General features: G+C 44.9%; 1 protein-coding gene across 1 annotated transcript in view; it reads right to left on the bottom strand.

The window, feature by feature from the left end:
* The window catches only part of LOC130259837 (transmembrane protein 132D-like), a 179,078-nt gene that overhangs the window by 94,400 nt on the left and 64,714 nt on the right, over positions 1–19,964 (bottom strand). Inside the window, exon 3 of the mRNA XM_056504582.1 lies at positions 13,029–13,172. Within this exon, the coding sequence (XP_056360557.1) occupies positions 13,029–13,172 (144 nt within the window). The remainder of the gene's footprint in view (positions 1–13,028; positions 13,173–19,964) is intronic.

The raw sequence follows: 19,964 nt of genomic DNA, 5'->3' as shown, positions 1-19,964 counted from the left end.
GCCACAAACACAGCAGCACTGAGTGTGGGAAGTGAATACAGACAGTGGGAATGCCTCAGCCAACAGCTCCTCTTTCTCCACTGGGAATAATGATACCCAGCAAACTCTGAGCCCAAAGTCCACACTTCCCTCTGGAGCACTGTGACACTGTGACACTCAGTGCCCCAGACCCAGCAGCCCATCCCCATCTGACATTCTCCTCTTCCCTCCCTCCACTTAAAAACAACACCAGAAAACATGAGTGAAAGCCAGCAGTCGTGGCACAGTGCCTGCTGTGACATGAACCAAGAAAATTTGGAATTACAATCACATTTTCCCATGAGGGAGAGACCCCCAACACCAAAACAAGCTCCTCCTCTGTGCCCTTCTGGAGATATTAATTGGGGTTGTACTGCAGGGGGTTGCAGAGGAGCAGAGAGGAAAAGCTATTGACTATGTGATTGTGAAGAGGGATGAGGGGAGAGAGCTTTGCTTTGTACACTCTGTGAATCAGCCCAGGATCCATACAGGAGCAGAACAGGGCTGATCAATCTTTATTCCTACACAATCAAGCAAAGCTGCATCTTCAAGTCCCTTTCCTGACAGCTCATAAAACGATGGTATTGATCACAATGCCCAAATTTGTAGTTTTGACAATAAAAGCAATTTGTTTGGGGAGGGAAACAGCCATATGAGGTGAATGCATGTGGTTTATTAACTTCAAAAAATAATTCTTCAGAGCAATCATATGAAAGGTTGGACAAGAGTTTTCACCTTGAAGATTCTGACTTCCACTTTGCCTGCTAAGACACTTCTCTCTTGGGAGAGCTTGCATTTGAGATTTGGGAACAAGCAGAGGGAGCAAGGTGGGATGTTTGTGTGCTGCTCAAGGTGAGTGCTGCTGGTTCATCCCAGGCCAGCTGGAACTGCAGGGCTCACACAGAATTCCCCTCTCAGGGCTCCTGCTGCCTCACCAAGTCCCTGCTGTGTCTGCAAGGCAGAGCTCAGCTGTCAGACCCAGCATTTCCCCACCCCAGGGCTGAGCTGGGGAGCAGAGATTCCCTGTTGGAGGGTGAGCAAATATGTTGGGCTGAGTGTGCTCCAGCCGCCCAAATTCTACATGAATTTATCCATGGGATCCATCAGCTCCTGGCAAAGAGGAGAGGGCACAAAGGGCACGGAGCAGCTCTGCAGATGTGCCAGATGTGAGCCAGCCCAGGATGCAGCTGCAGCCTGGGGATGGCAGCAGGAAGCACAGCCCCTGTTTGGGGACCAGGCACACCTGCACTGCCCATCCCGGGGCAGGGAGCTCTCACCTCCTGCACCACGGGGTTCCAGCTGTTCCCCACCCCACGAGCTGGTAACAACGGGAATCCAGCTGTTCCCCAACCCCACGAGATGATAACAGCAGGATTCCAGCTGTTCCCCAGCCCCACGTGCTGAGAACAACGGGATTCCAGCTGTTCCCCACCCCACGTGCTGATAACAACAGGATTCCAGCTGTTCCCCAACCCCACGAGCTGAGAACAGGATTCCAGCTGTTCCCCAGCCCCACGAGCTGAGAACAGGATTCCAGCTGTTCCCCAGCCCCACGTGCTGATTCCAGCTGTTCCCCAGTCCCACGTGGTGACAACAACAGGATTCCAGCTGTTCTCCAGCCCCACATGCTGATTCCAGCTGTTCCCCAGCCCCACATGCTGATTCCAGCTGTTCCCCAGCCCCACGTGCTGAGAACAGGATTCCAGCTGTTCCCCAGCCAGGTCTGCAGCACAGAGCCAGGATTTCCTGGCAGTTACTTAGGCATGGGAAGGAAGAGGCTCCATGAGGATGGAGCAAGGAAAAGCCACTTTCCTGCAGAGCTCTGCCTCGTGCTTGATTGGCTCTTGTGTCCAAGAAACTACAAGCTCTTATTTAAGATTTTTCCATAATTGCCTATTGATAAGAATTCAGCTGCCTGGAGAGTTTCTATTATGTTTTTCCTCTGCTCTGTGTGTTTTCATGACACAGATGAGAAATAACCATCTCTGAGTCAGCTTTGCTGCTGTCAAATCTAAAGCACACATGCACAGGCAGCATGAGACTCATCTGCTCACAAAACCTGGCTAAAAATCCCCTTTTTTTCTCCAAAGGAAAAATCCCAATGAAATTAATGAAAAATTGACCTAGCTGTGGTTACTTGCTTCATTTCCTTCATTAAAAATAATGGATGCATTCTGGAGTTGGCACATGTGTAGTGCTGCTGGCTGTATTTATGACAGAAATAAGAAAATAAGAAATAAGTTCTTCCCTTTGAAATAAAACATCCTACACCTATTATTAGTGAGAGACCTGCACAACACACTGCAGCACTTGGATATACCCACTTGCCTGTTGACACCTCTCTGAAATAGGAGGAATATTATAATGCTAAATATAGAAAACATGAATATTGTTGATGTATAAACAAAAAAGAAAGCAATATCCACCGAGTGCAGAAACAATATGTAAATTAAGAGCTAATGCAGCCACGGGAGAAAAAAATCTCATATTTTAAGAAAAAAGCTGGAGAAATTGACTTGACATCTTTATGCACATTCTCTGAGATGTGGCTCACACGGCACAAATACCAGGTGAATTTAATCTGCAATATATTGAAATTGCAATCGCCTCCTATCTCATACATGTATGTAATTTAATTTGGATTATTAGTCATGGAAATCATCCTTAAGGCCTGAAATGCTGCTGCACAAATTTCTTTCATATTTCCACCCAGGCCTTTGTGGGGCTGTGTGCATTTCTTTGCACTACAGCACATTTTTTCCTGGAAAGTTTCTGGAGTTTTCCAGACCCTTGAGCCTCCCCAGGCTCAGGTTTTGTGCAGACTGTGGGGATTGAAGCTGCTGATGGTCAGTGGCTTCTCATCTGCTGAACTCCTGCCAGGGCAGCCTTTGCAGTGACACCAGAGACCAGAGCCCTCCATAAATACAACAATGTCCCATCCTCTCCCAGAACTATCCACAGAAATCAAAAGCATTCACACTGTTGCCTTATTTCCTTTTTTTTTCCCTAGGTCTGGAGCTTCCTCTGCATTTCCCTTCTCCTGTAGCACCTTCCTCTAAAGCAACAGCCCCTTTTAACACAGCACACGACTCTGTCAACTTTAATCTCTTAGCTTGGTGACAATTAAGGGAGAGATATTCAGCAGAATAAATTGACACACCAGACTGTTTGAAGTGCCCTTTAATCTTGTGGATGGTTTTCAAAGTTCAGCTGCTTACTCCATTTAGAGATCAGACTGAGGCAAGTCCCTGCTGCCCCTCCTCCTTGCCTTGTCAAACAGCTGTGAGAGCCTGGAGGAATATTGTGTGTCTGGGACTGAGCCACTGCCCTGGGGTGCAGAGCTCCAGATGAGCTCAGCCCAGCTTCCTCCAGTGCTAATTGTAGAGCTGCTGCTTCCCCTGCCTGAACACACAAATTGACTTTCTAATTTTAGAGCAGAGACTTCTGCACGGGCACAGGCCAAGAGTGCTCCTTTTTCTGAGGGATCTAAATGCAGATTTCTGCTCTGAAAACCACAGCACCTGGGGGCCTCCAAGCTTGCCATGAGAAGTGGTGTTTAGGAATGCTGCCCCAGAGCCAGATGTTTACACAGCAGTGCTGATCCTGCTCCTTCCTGGGGATGTGCCAGCTCAGAACAGCCCTGCTCACCCTACACCACTAAAACAAGGTCAGGGGCACAAATGCAGTGCTGCAATTCCCTCCTTCCTGTGCTTGCACTGTGGGGACCTCAATAAACACACATCCTGTTTTTCCCTGTAGACTGCATCTAAATATTTGTTTTCTCTGCTCTGCCCCTGGCACAACTCCTCCTTTTTCACGATAAAAAGTTCTATTTAATGCATTTTTGTGCAATGGAAAATTGAATATTCATTCTCAGAAGTGAAAGGGGGGTGAGAGCACAGCTGGCCAGCAGGTCTGTAGGCACAGAGCAATTCTCCCACCTGAGAGTTCTCACCTGCCTGCTCCTTGTGCATTTCCACACAATTAAACTCTGTAGTTTCTGTGCTCCTGAGGGAAGCACCTGGATGATCATCAGCAGTTCATCAGGACTTTGGGGTGTGTTTACAAGTCCTGATTACAACTGAAGGGTAAAAATCTTTATTTGTGGTTTATCCAAGAAGCAGCAGCAGCATTTCTTTTCATAAACAAGATTAATCCCTTAAACCACCGAACAAGAGATATTTTCCTAAAGAATTACATAAGAATGATGAGAGTGCCAAGACCACAAACACAAAGTGAAGAGCAAAAATACAGCTTTTACAAAACAACTGCTGATTCCCAGCATCTCAGAGATCTCATTGTGAGGCTGCATTTCTAAAACTGTCATTTATCCCCAGACTCTGGAGACAGCTAAATTCCTGATCCTTTGCTGCTCAGAGCCTCTGCAAACAAGATTTATTTTCATGTCCTTTATGAGAACAAAATCTTGATTTTTGAACAAATAGTAATTTTTCATCAAGACACTGTAATTCTCTTTGAGACTCTTAAGGACTAAGTCAGAGGTTTATCTTACTCAAATATAGAAAACAAATGTGGAATAAACCCACAACCCCCCTCTCTTCTCCAACCTTCTTGGTATTGGATGTGCATAAAATCAAACCTGATTCAATCTCTCAGAACCTAAAAAGAATTGCAATATAGACAATAGGTATGCACTGAATGTGTAAATGCATTTCTAACAAAAAACAGAGATATTGGTGAGATCATGGGAACATAACAGGTGGATTTGAAAGCTACAAAAACAATTAAGGCAATTCAAAGTTATTTGTTGCACCATCCTACATTCAGAAGTTGACAGAAAAAAATGAAGCTATGAAATGAAGATATAAATTTCCATGTCAGAGGGGTATGTGGCTTTTGGGAAAACCAAGTTAAATTGCAGCCATTTTGCCATGTGCAGAAGAATTCAGGAGAACAGCGTTGTCTGTTTACATTAAAATATGTTTAGAATTGCAAATCAACACTCAGAAATAGAAGAACATTATGAAGTTTCTTATGCTTCCAAGAAAGGACTCCAAGGGACACAATTTGGATAAATTTTGGATTTCACATCCAAAATGCAAAGCAGAATTTTGTTTTCCCTGTAGAAACCCACCCCAATTTTCCCAAACTCAGGGCAGGAGGGAGAGGTTCTGAACCATGTGTGACACCCAGACCTGTCAGAGCTTTCTGCTCTGTGTCCTGTGGAACAGGCACCATGTGCTCCTGTGAGCCTGCTCCTCATGAATATGCAGCAAAAATTCACTCAGCACGTCCTGGTTTCTGAAGCTTTTCTTTTTTATTTTATTTATTTTTTTTAAATTTTATTTTATTTATTCTTTTTTTTTTTTGGTCTCTTCCAGGCCTGTTGTTTTCCTTCCCTTCACTACTTCACACAAAGACCTGCACGTGTCTGTAAGAAAATTAATTGCTTCAACAATTAACAGGAAAATGCATCTCAGAGGAAACACTTCATAATCAATCTGTTTTCCAGGTACAATATTTGCCACTCAGGAATAGATTAATTGGATTGGAAATTACTCAAGCTAATTGTTTTCTCTGTAGTGTGAGATTAAATGGGAGAGTCTAATAAACTGGGAATGAAGAAGTTCCACTCAGCACTTCTCAAGCTCACAGTGAAAGGCTCTGTTCCAGTCCTAATTCAAGGATTCTGCTCATCTGTGACCAAGCACTTGCTGAAGGAGTGTGTGGCTCTGGGTCACAGGGAAGACTTCTAGAAAAAAAGAGGATCTTGCCAACATTGAAGGTATTTTCAAGCTAAACATGAGAAAAAGGCAGGCAGGCATTCCTGCAACATGCCAGGGAAGATTTATCTCGAGAATCCTTGGTAGAATGGATAGAATGGGTAGCAGCCATCCATTCAGCTAATTGCACATTTGGATACCAGCTGCAGCCCAGCCCTGGAAGGAAGAACAACAGGAGCACACCTGCAGGAGTTCAGGTGATCCTCCCTCCCACCCTGGCAGGGAATCCCAGGCACAGACAGGGTCTGGTTTGGATCCTCCTGGACAGGAGACAGCAGTGCCTGCACCCCACTGCCATGGGCTGTGACTCCACATCGTGGAGCAGGAGAATCACAGGATGAACCAGCTCAGAAAAGACTCTGGCATCGTCCAGCCCAGCCCATGACCCAGCAGCAGGCTGTACTGAGCCTGAGAGCCAATCCAGGCTTTGTTAAACCCTCCAGGGATGTGACTCCACCACCTCCCTGCAGGTTCCACTGCAATCCCACTGCCCAGTCACTCTCAGTGAGAATTGCTCCTGTGTCTAACCCAGCACCAGCCTGGGCCAGTCTCACATCACAGGCAGAGCCAGCAAACACCCCAGTTCCCAGTACACCCAACCAAGCCTTATTTATACTCCTGGCACAAGGAGCTCTGAGGGTTCCTGAGCACAAAAAGGGAACACATGCTGTAGTAACTCCTGCACTTCTCCAGGGAGTCATGCAAGAAGCCTCCCTGCCTGAATCCCCACTCCCACACACCCCAAAATCCACTTTTCTCCAAGTTCTTATGTAAGGTTTTGTCTGTGCCTCCCTCTGCCAGAACTGGAGTCTGTACAAGGACACAGCTCATGATTTGCACAGCGAGCAGGGACTCCAGACTCACACCCAACCTCTGCCAAGGGTGCTGCACCTCTGCAGGGTGCCACCAGCTCTGGGGGACACCACAGGGTTAATCTCAGCCTTGTTTGGTGTGTGCAGATTCCTGTCAGGGGAGGGATGAATCACATCACACTCCATCCATGAATACACCCAGGGAACACCCAGGGATCCCACAGCTCAGATCAGCTCAGGCTGCTGTCCTGCTCCCAGCTCTCACAGGCAGGTCTGTCACAAACACAAACACCCAAACCCTTCCACTGGCACAGAAACCACCAGAAGCTTCAAAAAGAGATCTAAGGGACACCAGCAATTCAGAGAATGTGCCACTGATGTACCTGCACAATCAAAATAATGCAAATGCCCAGGGAATTCAGCCTTGCACTAGCAGCTGGAATTTATTCAGGATTGTTTTTGTGATTTAGAAGGATGCCAGAGTGTGTTAATTCCCTTAACCTCCTGGCCCACACTCTGCTGTGTGCTGATTTGGATGTGACAGATTGATTTTTTTCATGTGAAACATGGGAATTCCCATGTCTCAAGAGCAACAGGCACATTTCTAGCCTCAGCTCATATTTTAAGTCATCCCCTCAACTTTCCAGCTCTCTCAGTAATTAGTATTGCTTCTTACAGGATTTCCACCAAGGGGAAAAAAAAAATCAACAGCACCATTAGAGATATTTTCATAAGACACACTTTTGCATTTAATATTAGATTTTTAACAGACAGGAGATTACTCACTTGCTGTCTCTTGCAATAGAAAGCAAACTGCTTTTGTCCCACTGGAATTGTTATTTTGAGCCTCTGGGCTACCAAAGGTTTAAGAACTACAGTGCTAAGTACCACAAACACAGAGCAAGCATAATGATGATGAATCCTGAAGGTTCTTAAGGGAAATAATTCTTTCTCAAGTTTAAAATTATATTTATTACACTGAGTAACACCAGGGTAAAAATACAGACACTAAATAGGAACGAGGTTATGCAGAGTATTGGAAATATCACAACAGCAGACAGAAAGAAGAGTCTCTGCTCTACCAGGGGTGACAGAGCCCCCAGAACTCCTGCACATCACCAGGAGAGGACAAAATTCCCAGCACAGCCATCAACTCCCTTTTCTGTGACTGACTTCTGGCAAACTCGTTCAGATTGTTTCCCCCAAATTATCTGATCCCCAGTTCTTCATGCCAAGAACTCTCAATGAAAGGGAATTAAACCCCTAAAAGTTGATAGAGAAATCCCCTTCCAAGTTACCTCTCCCCTTTGCAGTGCTTTCTGCAATTTTCATTTCTAAATGAATGAGTCTCAAACCAACAGGTGGCAAAGTTGGCTAATAATGCCTTTATCTAATAATTGGTTGTTATTTCATCTCTTTCCTTTTGATTTGATTCAAGATGATATCCATAAACTTTTTTTTTTCTAGAGTATTAGCACTGAGTAGAATGATTTCAAGAAAGATTCTGCATTTCTTGCTAAATAAAATAGTTTTCTTTTCTAAAAAAATGGGAAAAGTGGGTCAGAGTGGAAAATAATGCACTGAGGCTTGGTTCAGACCAATTTATTTTGCCTCAACATCTCAAGGGGTTCTCTCTCTGAGGGCACATTTTAAAATGAGAAATGGAGGTTTGTGACTAATTGCCTTCAAAGAGAGGAGTGCAAACATGACTTCTGAGATGTTCAGCACTTCCACATCATCACAACAGACAAACCCTTGGAGGCCTGGAGGTTTCTAATAGCACAGGAAGGGAAGAGAACAGCCCAAAGTGCACACAGCATGAAGCTCTGAAATGCTCAGGGAACATGTGCTCACAGCTGATCATCACCCACATGGCTCCCAAGCAGAAATGGAGTTAAACTCTGCTCTGCCAGAATTAAATCAACATTTTCTATCTGCCCCACAATGGATATCCCAATGGATTACATCAGCACCAGCAATGCTGAGGGAACACACCATTTTTTTTAGGGCTGAATAATTATTCTCAGAAAGCAGTTTTGGAACCACATAAAAGTGTCACCTTTCTCCCTTCCCTCCTGTTTCCCCCAATAATAAAACCAGGACTAAAAAATGAACGGGAGAAATCTTTTTTTGCTTGGAATTCACACCAACAAATAATGCATTAGGCTGCCACCAAATTCCCAAAGCATCCAGCCCTTCACCCCCTGGGCCTGCCCAGCTCTGAGAACATCACTCTGGGTTATATCCCATCCTGAAAGTCTGATTTCTGCAACCTCTTTCTTGCTTTTATTTCATTGTGACAAAGTGAAGTTCACATGATTCCCACAGGATGTGATGTGACAAAATACAAGGGGATTTTTTTTTTTACTACATCACACATTCTGTGCTCTCATTTTAGAGCAGAAATTTCTCTTTCCAAGCAATAACTCATTTCTAGGTGACAAAGTCATGTGAGCACGTGGGAGCAAGGAAAAAAAATTAATGGTGATCTAAAACATTAAACCACTTTTATGAAGCATTTTGATGAACACCAGCAAGAGACAGAGTGTAATTATTGTGGCCATTAGGCTGTTATTTATGTTAAATTTGTTGCTCTTGTTGGCTTCAGAAGTGTTTTAGGACTACAGCACTCTTGGGAGTCCATCAAATGTACTGTGCAACAAGTAAGAGTGAGGAAATAGCTCAGTGCATTTACAGCAGGGAAATGTTTAATAACTGCACGTGAAAATGAGAGAAACAGGGCACTAAGGACAATGGCCCAACTGCAATAGAAATAAAATATTCTGTAGGAAAATCAAAGGCAATTTTCCTGTTCCCTGTTACTATTTAATATCAAGCTAATTTCTTCAGTTATAGAAGTGTTAAAGGAAATTAAGCACTGAAATACAGTGCCATGAAGGAATGAGACCTGCAGCAATAAATGCAGGACAGAGCCCAGAAAATCCTGTTACTGTCTCTCACTGTGTCCACACCCTCACAAACTGGTTTAGCCACTTGCAGCTCAAGCTGAAAATCAGTTCCTCTGACAGCAGCAGCTGGTTTCAGGCAGCACAAAGCAGCAACTCCTCCAGTGCAGCAGAACTGAGGAGGAAAAGCATCAAAACAAATTCTGTCCTTCCTACATTTCCAGAAAAGGGGAAAGGAAACTGCTGAGCAAAGCTTATCCATTATATAACTGAAATACTGCTGGTGATAAGGCAGGAAATTGTCTTTAAGGTTCTACTCAGAGATGGCCAAGTTTGTCTATAATTATTTTGTATTTGATCTCAGGAATAGTGAGAAGCAGCACTAAGCCAAGAGAACTCAGGAAATGCAGCACTAACCCAAAGAACACTCAGGAAATGCAGAACTAACCCAAAATAACTCAGGAAATGCAGCACTAACCCAAGAACACTCAGGAAATGCAGAACTAACCCAAAATAACTCAGGAAATGCAGCACTAACCCAAGAACACTCAGGAAATGCAGAACTAACCCAAAATAACTCAGGAAATGCAGAACTAACCCAAAATAACTCAGGAAATGCAGCACTAACCCAAGAACACTCAGGAAATGCAGAACTAACCCAAAATAACTCAGGAAATGCAGCACTGACCCAAAATAACTCAGGAAATGCAGCACTGACCCAAAGAACACTCAGGAAATGCAGAACTAACCCAAAATAACTCAGGAAATGCAGCATTGACCCAAAGAACACTCAGGAAATGCAGCACTGACCCAAGAGAGCTCAGGAAATGCAGCACTGACCCAAGAGAGCTCAGGAAATGCAGAACTAACCCAAAATAACTCAGGAAATGCAGAACTAACCCAAGAACACTCAGGAAATGCAGAACTAACCCAAGAGAGCTCAGGAAATGCAGCACTGACCCAAAGAACACTCAGGAAATGCAGCACAGACACAAAATAACTCAGGAAATTCAGCACTCCCTGATCTCACCTCCCTGTTCCATTCACCTCTGAACACGAGGAATTAAAAATAAAATTAAATAAAATTAAAATAAAATTTAAAAATAAAGCCAGCCAGCTCCCAGAGGCCAGGAGTGAAGGCTGGCACAGATGAGGCAGCATCTCTGCCTCAGTGAGTGTCTGAAGGGTTTCCCCAGCCCCATCTCTGATCTCTGTGCCAAAATTGTACCTGCCTGAGAATGCAAGCAGAAGAATTGGGGAGAAGTTTCTAATTGCTCCCCCATTAATCTGGAACACTGTCAAGCCAGGCACGAGAACTTCAAATCATATTTGACAGATGGGCTTAATTAGTTATTCTCAGACAGAATCATAATATTTGCTGTTAATATTCATCTGAAAACACCCTGCTGGCTGTGATAATATTTATATGTTAATCCTGTTAGGATAAGCTGCTGGTGCCAGAACCTCTCCAAACAAATGAGGGATATATTTCAAGCCCTGATAAGGGGAGCTCTGCCATTCTGCTCTGGTCTGTCACTTGCACAAGTGCCTCCTTAAGCCGTGAAATTACACTTGTCACACTGGGTTAGCTTTATTAGCACTATTTTCTGATCCATGTAAAACTATCAGGAACACAAAGGTTCTGAATCTGCACTTAATTAACACTGCCACCTTTGCACCGTGTGATCAGACCTCTGCTTTTTAGGAGAAATTAAAGAACATGCGGACAGAGTTTGTGCCATTTCTAAATGAAATATGGAGGAAAAAATTTGGTGAGGGACATCAATATTTAGCTGCTGCCCATTGTGCCTATTTGGTGACATCAAACATGTCAAGATACAGATAAAATTATTTTCCAAAACCTGTAGAGCACACTCCACTCTCTTTCCTTGTGTAATGCTTGATCTTGCTTTTTGAATTGCATAGCTGAACAGACCTGACTAAATTTAATGAGGAAAACAATGCACTGGGCAATGCATTGCAAATATTTAACACTTGTTTACAAAGAGAGAAGAAGAAGTTCTCAAAAGTAAGAAAACCAGAAAATCCCAGCTGGGAACTCGATGGAACAAATCAAACCTGGAGTTACAGGACAGGTACACACACACACCTTGTCCTCCCTGGATTTTCCTCCCAGTAAAACCAGTGTATGAGCTCAGATTCCTTTTAATAAGCACCCAGCAATGTTTACACTCTGCAAGAATCCACAACCACTGTGTGAAAAATGACATAATCATTTATTTTTTGTGTAGCTGGGATCATTCTAAAGGATTGCCACTGGATGATGAATAGTGGAGGGAAGTTAAGTTGCCAAGATTCAATTCCCCCATGAATTTGTATTTTCCTGCTGAGGAAGGGGAATCAGGCAAAGGCACTCTATGGGCCCAAAGAGATAAAGTGTGATGGAAAACCCATCAGTGCAGTAATCTCTGATTTTCATCCAATGCCCATTTCAGTCAATGAAAATATTCACACTTTCCTCCAGTAGCTTTGAATGTGGATTTAAGGAACCTGTCAGGCTGTGCTCAGCATTGGAAGCTCCCACCTTGGCACACAAACACATTTCTGCTTTGCCCAATGACATTCAGGCAGATCTGTGACAATATATGATTTGAGAGGAAAATTCAGTGTACAACAGCAAAGGAATTGTGCAGAACCTGAGTTATTATAAGGAGAAAGTGATTCCTGCCATGATCTTTTTTTTTTTTTTCCACACACACAGATTGCAAGGAGATGAAACTTCCTAATTATCAGGTACAGAAGGTATTTACTTAAATACCATAAACCACATAATAAATCCCCAAACCCTATTAGATTTTTTACAATTTCACACATGAATCACACATGTAATGTGGGAAGTTTTCTAACAGCAATGCCAACCACAAGCAAATGCACTCAGGTCCTTATAAATTTGCTCTTGACTTACAGTTTCAGAAGCAATGAGCAGGAAGCAGCACATTAAATAAAAATTTATTCATTAAACCAAAGAGTTGTGATTCAAAAGGAACATCCACCTGCCAGGTGAAGGCATCTTAAGACAGGTCAATGTTGCAGAATGGGAATGGAAAACAGAAAATCTATTTCCTTCTGCAGATCAAAAATTCACATAAATCTCACCATCATCATCAAGTCTCAAATGACCAAAGCAAAGCCAATAAAAAAACTCAAGAACCCAACAAACAAAGGAAAAGGACTCAACCCACCAATAAAACCCCAAGTAAAATTAATAAACCAAACCAAAAAAATCCACCACAAGCAGCCATATAAAGACCCCCTAATACAACGTCTGGCATCAAATAATTTTAAAAAAATCAAACTAGCCACAATCAAATTTGAAGACACGAAACAAGTTCTCCTGAATAATTTGTGACAACAATATTTGCTGCTAGTTTTTATTTCCTGCTGGTTTGAACTTCCTCTGAGCACTGCTAACGTGTGCGTGGTGGGTTGAGCAGCGCAGCACAAAACAAAGCACAGGAACAGGGATGAGAATGACTGAAATGCTCTGGCAGGACCAACAGCTGCCAGGGCTGCTGGGCAGCACCCACCTGTTGGCAGCAGCAGGTTTCCTCTGGCACAGCACCACAGCTGCTGCAGGTTTCCCAGAGGGGTCCAGGCTGTCCCTGATGTCCCACAGCTGGGGGCTGCTGGCTCTCACGCTGGAAACCTTCACTCCTCTCTTCACCTTGGCCCTAGGACGACAGGGAGATGTTTCAGCATCACACAGCAAGTGGCAGCTCTGCTTTCACCATTCAGAAAACACCACTGCTCACTGAGAGCTCAACAGCAGGACAAGGAGAGGAGAGAATTGAATTATTAAGAGTTGATTAAGGGTTAATTAATTATATTAAGAGTTTATTAATTATATTAATTATTAATTAAGAGTTTCATGTTTGGGAGAAATTATATCAAGGAGAAATCTGATTGAGCTGATGGTAATGGCAGCTTCAGTCAGAGCTGGAGTGAGGGATCCTCACACTGTGGGACATGTTAAAGCTCCCTCCTGGCTACAAGTTACTGGATTGGGGCAGAAATTCCATTTTTGGTGTAAAAAGAAGAGGTTTGGGTGCTGGAGTGAAGAGCCATTGCTAGGCCTCATTGCAAGCAAAATCTGCCCTTTCTCTCCTCCCTCTCTGGATTACTCAAACATTACAATCCTTATCTTTGCTCTTATCTTCATCATCTCTCTGAGTTCACAACATTTTCTTTTAATAATGTGGGGTTTAATTTTCCTGTCAGCTCTGAACTTAAAAACAGTTAATTTTAAAAATTTTTATTTTTCCTAAAGCAGCAGATTTCTCTGAGCTGTGTTTCCATGTATGAGAGGCTAAACAACAGAAAAGCCAAAATGGCAAACTGGACTGGCTCCTACTGAGAGGCACTTCCTATTCTCATGTGCTACAATAATACTTCTGGAGCTGCATGTTTAAAAAATAACCAGAATAAAACCCAGAATTTATTAATCACAGGTGGAGAAGAAGAACTTAATGTGGAGATAAATGCACTTTCAAATATCTGTTTTAATTCCTCTCATGAGGTGGGGCATTTTTTAATTCTGTCTCTCTCTTTATTAAATAAACCTCAGAGCACTGAATTACCCCACAAATTTAAATATAATGTTGGCCAAATCACTGAATTAGGAGTCCCTGGTGGTGTTAACTTCTGGTTCCTCCGTGTTTACAAGAAATCCATTGTGGCCAAGGCTCATCTGTGAGGTGTCAGGAAATGACAGTTTAATTATTCTTGCTTAAAATCTCACACACAAAATGCATTTGGTGCCATGGCAGGTTCTGAGGTCTGGGCAGGAACCCCAAAAGGAAGGTGAGGTTTTTGTCTGAGATGCAAACTGCAAACAGCCCTGGCAGCTCTGCCCCAAACTCAGGAAATCTGTGAAGGACAAGATCCACACAGATGTTTGCAGAATGAAATCCAAAGGATCCTTCCAGCTGGCTGGAACAAAAAGGATTTTGTCTCCTTTCTTCCAGCTCTGACTCAACAGCAGTGGCTGCAATTTCCTGAGCACACCTGGAGAATTAACACATGGAGGCTGCCAATGCTGTGCGAGTTCTCCTGTGCTAATTTCCCCAAATTTCCCCACTGCTGCCAGAGCAGACATCCCTCAGGACAGGAGATCAGTGGTCAAAGCAGAGTGGAAATGGAAACACATTCCTGGAGTCTCAGAGAGGGAGGCACAGAAAGGCCACACAAGCTGGGTGAAACATTTCTCAGCTGTGTTTTCAGCATTCCTGGGGCTGGCACCTGGTCCTGCCTTCCTGCTCCACCTCAGGGCAGGAAAACCACAAGCAAATGCAGCCAGGTCCTTATAAATGTGCTCTGAACTTGCAGCACATTAAATAAAAATGTATTCATTAAACCAAAGAGCTGTGATTCAAAAGGAACATCCACATGCCAGGTGAAGGCATTTAAAGACAGGTCAATGTTGCAGAATGGGAATGGAAAACAGAAAATCTATTTCCTTCTGCAGATCAAAAATTCATATAAATCTCACCATCAACATCATCATCATCAAGTCTCAAATGACCAAAACAAAACCAAGAAAAGAACTCAAGAACCCAAGAAACAAAGGAAAAGGACCCAACCCACCAAGAAAAAGTTAATATATCAAACGAAAGTAAAGTTAAATACTTTACAAAATACAAACCAAGTAAAGTTAAGAAACCAAACCAAAAAAATCCACCACAAACAGCCATATAAAGACCCCCTACTATAATGTCTGGCATCAAATAATTTGAAAAAAAAAATTAAACTAGCCACAATCAAATTCAAAGCTATGAAACAAGTTCCTGGGGACTGGCAGCTGGTCCTGCCTTCCTGCTCCACAGAACTGCTGGGCACAGCTCAGGCAGGACAGAGCAATGACCCCTGCTCTGCTGGCAGGGCTGGGGGCTCAGCTCCTTAACTTGGTAATTAATTTGGGATTAAGGAACTCATCCCCTCCCTGGAGCTGCTGCTGCCAGCCTGGCCCCTCAGCTCTGCCAGTGCTGACTGCACAGCAGCTCTGCTGTCACACATTTTATTAACAACACTGGCATGGAATCAAGGGAAACAGCCTCAGACCATAGCAGGGGATGCCTTGCTCAGCTGGCACACCTGCAGTGGCTGCACTGTAATTGAAAAGCTGAGCAGGGTCTCAGGACTGCTCAGCCAGCACACACACACTGAAAATTGAAGAAAAGCCTCACTTATACTGTAAAAAGCTTTAAAAGCTATAGAAAAATAAGTGTACAAGCACAGACACATACCATCCTCTTACTTTCTAACTGGGCTCCTTTAAATGCCAGAAAAATGGACACAAAACCAGCAGGACAAGCTGAGGTTGTTTATCCTTGGCACTCACTTTATCCAACGACAAACTGCCACCCTGTACTGATTTCTAATGCCTCAAAACAAATGCAGATCCTTGGGGCAAACAGCCCATGGATCAGGATTTCTCAGAAGGGATAAGGTCTCATTGAGTCATCTGTGAACTGCTCCAGTCCCCTGATTTTACTGAAAACAGTAACATGAGTTTGCTCTTTTCTGCAGAATTAGAGGTTAGGAACTCATTTGGAGGAACCAGATTAATATCCTTCTATAATTAGCACAGAAACTCCAATTCCTCAATCCCAGGAGATAGTTTTTTTTTCCTCCAGTGCTGTGTTTTCCACTGTTGGGCAATTGCAGAATTTTATTCACTCCATTTACTGTGGCAGCAGCAGTTTGCAATTACCAGGGAATGGGCAGGGTGGAACAGGGTCAGTAACAACTCAAGGTGTGTTTTCTGCCAACAGAAGCAGCTGAGCACACCTGAGGTGAGAGCTCAGTGGCTTTCTCAGCTGTTTGGGGTGTCCCAGGGCACACAGGGTCTGACCCCTCAGGCAGCCTCTGCTCAGCCTGACTCTTCCCAGCTTCTCCATCTCTTTGCTCCCAGTTAACAACCTGAGCACAACACGTTGTAAGTTTGCTCAGAACGTGAGGCTGCAGCAAGTGGAGTCCCTGGAGTGTTCTGTGCCCATCACTTCACTTTGGGCAGAGCCTGTTTTGGGCAGAGGAGGAAGGGAAGGGATCAGCATTTGGATTGTGGCTGGTTTGGGGTTGTTGTTGCTTTTCAAACATGGAGCCCATCCAAGCAAACACCTTCCTGGCTGTTATTTACCTCTGGATCACTGCTCACACATCACTGAGCCAGGCTCTGCTTGCACCAAATCAATCCCAGCAAACAAAGCCCTTGGGAGCCCCCATCCCTGAAAACTGTCACTGCTGGCAGGGTACAAATCAAGGCAAGGCAGAAGCAAAGAAAAACCACAGAAGGAACTCCCAGAATCAATACATCACAACTGAAATCAAGGAAATGCATTAGTTAAGTGCATACAGATAGTGATTCCCAATCCTGTCCCATGACCCAGTAAATGCTGTGGTTTACTCCAGTGATGGAGGAGGCTGCAACTCCAATTTAAACACAGCCCACGTCCTCTCTCATTTATCAGAGTGTCTGGTTCAGCATCTCCCAGACTCTGCAGTTTACAACCAGTGTTCAGCCCTGCCAGGGCTGGGAATGGCTCAGAGATGGGTACTGAAGTGTTGGGAGAGGGGAACAGCAGCTGAGAGACCCCAGCTCCACAGAGAGCTGCTGAGAGCAGGGCACAGTGTCCCTGAGTGTGTGCTCTGGGAGCGAGGGGATGGGACAGAACACACACACAGAGCCTTGGGGACAGGGACAGAACACACACAGAGCCCTGGGGACAGGGCACACACAGCCTTGGGGACAGGGACAGAACACACACACAGCCTTGGGGACAGGGACAGAACACACACAGCCCTGGGGACAGGGCACACACAGCCCTGGGGACAGGGCACACACAGGGGACAGGGACAGAACACACACAGCCCTGGGGACAGGGACAGAACACACACAGAGCCCTGGGGACAGACACAGGTTACACACAGCCTTGGGACAGGTCACACAACCCTGGGGACAGACAGGACATCAGAACCAGGGCTGTACATGACACAGACGCCCTGCCCCAGGGTGGGCACTGCCCAGGCCAGGCTCCCTCCATCAGTGCCTTGCATGCAGCACACAAATATCACACCAGTGTCACACAGAGACCAGACCAGTTCACACCAGTGTGGCACCCTCCCCTTTCCAGCCCCGAGTACAAATAAACAGGCAGTCTGAGCCCTGGACAGGTCTAAATAAAGATGCTTTAGACCTGTGACACTGCAGCTCGTTTTTCATTACTGTAAGTGGTCGGGGCAAAGATCTGTGGGAACCTTTCACGCTCCTTGTGAGGAAGAGAGCTGTTTTCAACATCAAAGGAGAGAGAGAAAAGGGAGCTGTTAACACCCTGTTCCCGCTGGCTGTCAGCCTGTCACCGTGGCAGGAGAAGGTGGCAGATAAATTGAGTACAGAGGGGCATTTCTGAGAGCTCCTGGGCACCCACCAGACATCACACAGCCTCTCAGCTTGCCTTGTCACTGCATCTCCCCAAAGCATTTCAGAAATAACAGGAAGGAGGTTCTATTTCAGTTTATCCTCAGTGTTTCTTGGTGCCCAGAGCCTGGCCTTAACCCAGCACTGAAGAGGTGCAGAGCCTCCCTTTGCCAATGCCCACTCCTTCACCCATCTCACACCAAAGATAAGCAAAATGGGAGCAGAAATGGACCTGACCACATCTTCTCTTGGCATGAAACAAACCAGGTCTGGTTTTACTCACTGGGGAGTCATACTGATGTAAGTCAGCATCACAGCATCCCCACCACAAAACCCTGCAGGGGCTCCCAGCCCTGCCCTGCAAATGCCCAACATCTCATTGCTCTGAACCCGTTTTTGTCCATCTCTCATTGCTCTGAACCTGTTTTTGTCCATCTTTCATTGCTCTGAACCCGTTTTTGTCCATCTCTCATTGCCCTGAGCCCGTTTTTGTCCATCTCTCATTGCCCTGAGCCTGTTTTGGCTGGGGACAATGCCAGGGTTGCTCCTCACACAGGCTCCTACCAGCGACATTCTCTCCTGATGCAAGGCCAAATTGGTGCTCTTGGACCTGCAAACACCTTGTCTGAGCTCCCTGAGCCTGGAAGGAGCTGAAAGGCTCCACCAGCCCCCTCCAGACACCAACAGGAGCTGCCAAACCCCCTCAGGGTCCTTCTCCAGACCAGAATTAAATGTCGTGCCTGAGAAGCAGGTGGTGTGGGGCCAGATGGCGCCCTGGGATCTGAAATGAATGCAGACAGCAATTGTGGCATGACTGAGCTGTGGATGTGCTGACAGGGTTCCCCGGGAGCCGGCTGTGGTTCCTGTGTCAGTGCAGAGTGATCCCTGTTAATGCTGGGAGTACATTAACTGCAGACATCTCTGCAGGGTCTCGGGTCGTTCTCAGCTCTGTGTTGGTTCACTGGGGCTGTTTGGTTTGGAACATTTGGCTCTGACATTTACATCTGATGTTTCACTGCCTGCACACAGCCTCCTCCCCTCCCTGAGCCTCGGTGCTCAAAGAGCCACACTCAAATGCACAAAAATATCACAAAACAATGGAAAACTGCAACAAACGGTCTGGCTTTACTTCAGGACAGAGTTTGTTTTGAATTCTGGAGTGCAGAACCGAAGGCAATGTGGGACAGCAGGTTTGGGAATGCCAGAGGAGCTGCTAAGCTCTGAACAGCACTGGGGTGGGAGTGAGGGATGCTGGAGAGGTCACCAGACTCACAACACTGATGGGGGAAGCATGAAGCCAAGACTCCCAGTGAAAACAAAACCCTGAGGTAATCCAGCACACTCCCTTTGCCTTTCCAGTCTCCCTGAAAAACCATCCTTGGGCCAGAATCTATTCCCATATTAGACCAAAGGAACCACTGCACAGCACGAGGAGAGCTGCCTGGAATTTGTGTTCCCAGCATTTCCATTTCCCATTTTATGTACAGCATCAGGGTGATGCTAAATTTATGCACTTTAAGGTCACAGTCTTCTTTTGCCTCCCTCTGCAGTTTCATTGCTTTTTATGGCTGAAGCCAATATAAGGCAGAATTTGAGCCTGAAGAGGCTCTTTGAACATCAGTCAAAAATAAAACGTGCATGTCATTGAGAAAACAGGCACAACTCAGCCCTTTTTGTCACTTAAAGCATATTTGCTGTGAGCACATGAAAAACAAGTGTACAAAGGCTTTCTGGATCTGTATCTACCATGAATCCCTGGGGAAATTTAAACCATCAAACCCAAAAATTATTTCCCCATCAGGAAGAAACCTTTAAAGTTGAAACTCTCTCAGTGGAAGGCACTATTTGAGAAGGGCCCATTTAAACCAACTGTTCTAGACCTGGCTGAGGTGAATTGCACCTTTCTCAGTCCACCAGGAAAGGCAGATCACAAAAAATACCTCATGTGGTAAGACACTCCACACCAACCATCTGAATGTCTGGCTTTAATTCCCTAATTAATTTTGGCAAGGCTGATAAAAGGCAGGGTTTGGATGCCATGATTTGCTCT

The sequence above is a fragment of the Oenanthe melanoleuca genome, chromosome 15 (assembly GCF_029582105.1).
Source record: "Oenanthe melanoleuca isolate GR-GAL-2019-014 chromosome 15, OMel1.0, whole genome shotgun sequence".
NCBI lineage: Eukaryota > Metazoa > Chordata > Aves > Passeriformes > Muscicapidae > Oenanthe > Oenanthe melanoleuca.
The sequence above is the reverse complement of the archived record's forward strand: the minus strand, read 5'-3'. Positions and strand labels throughout refer to the sequence as shown.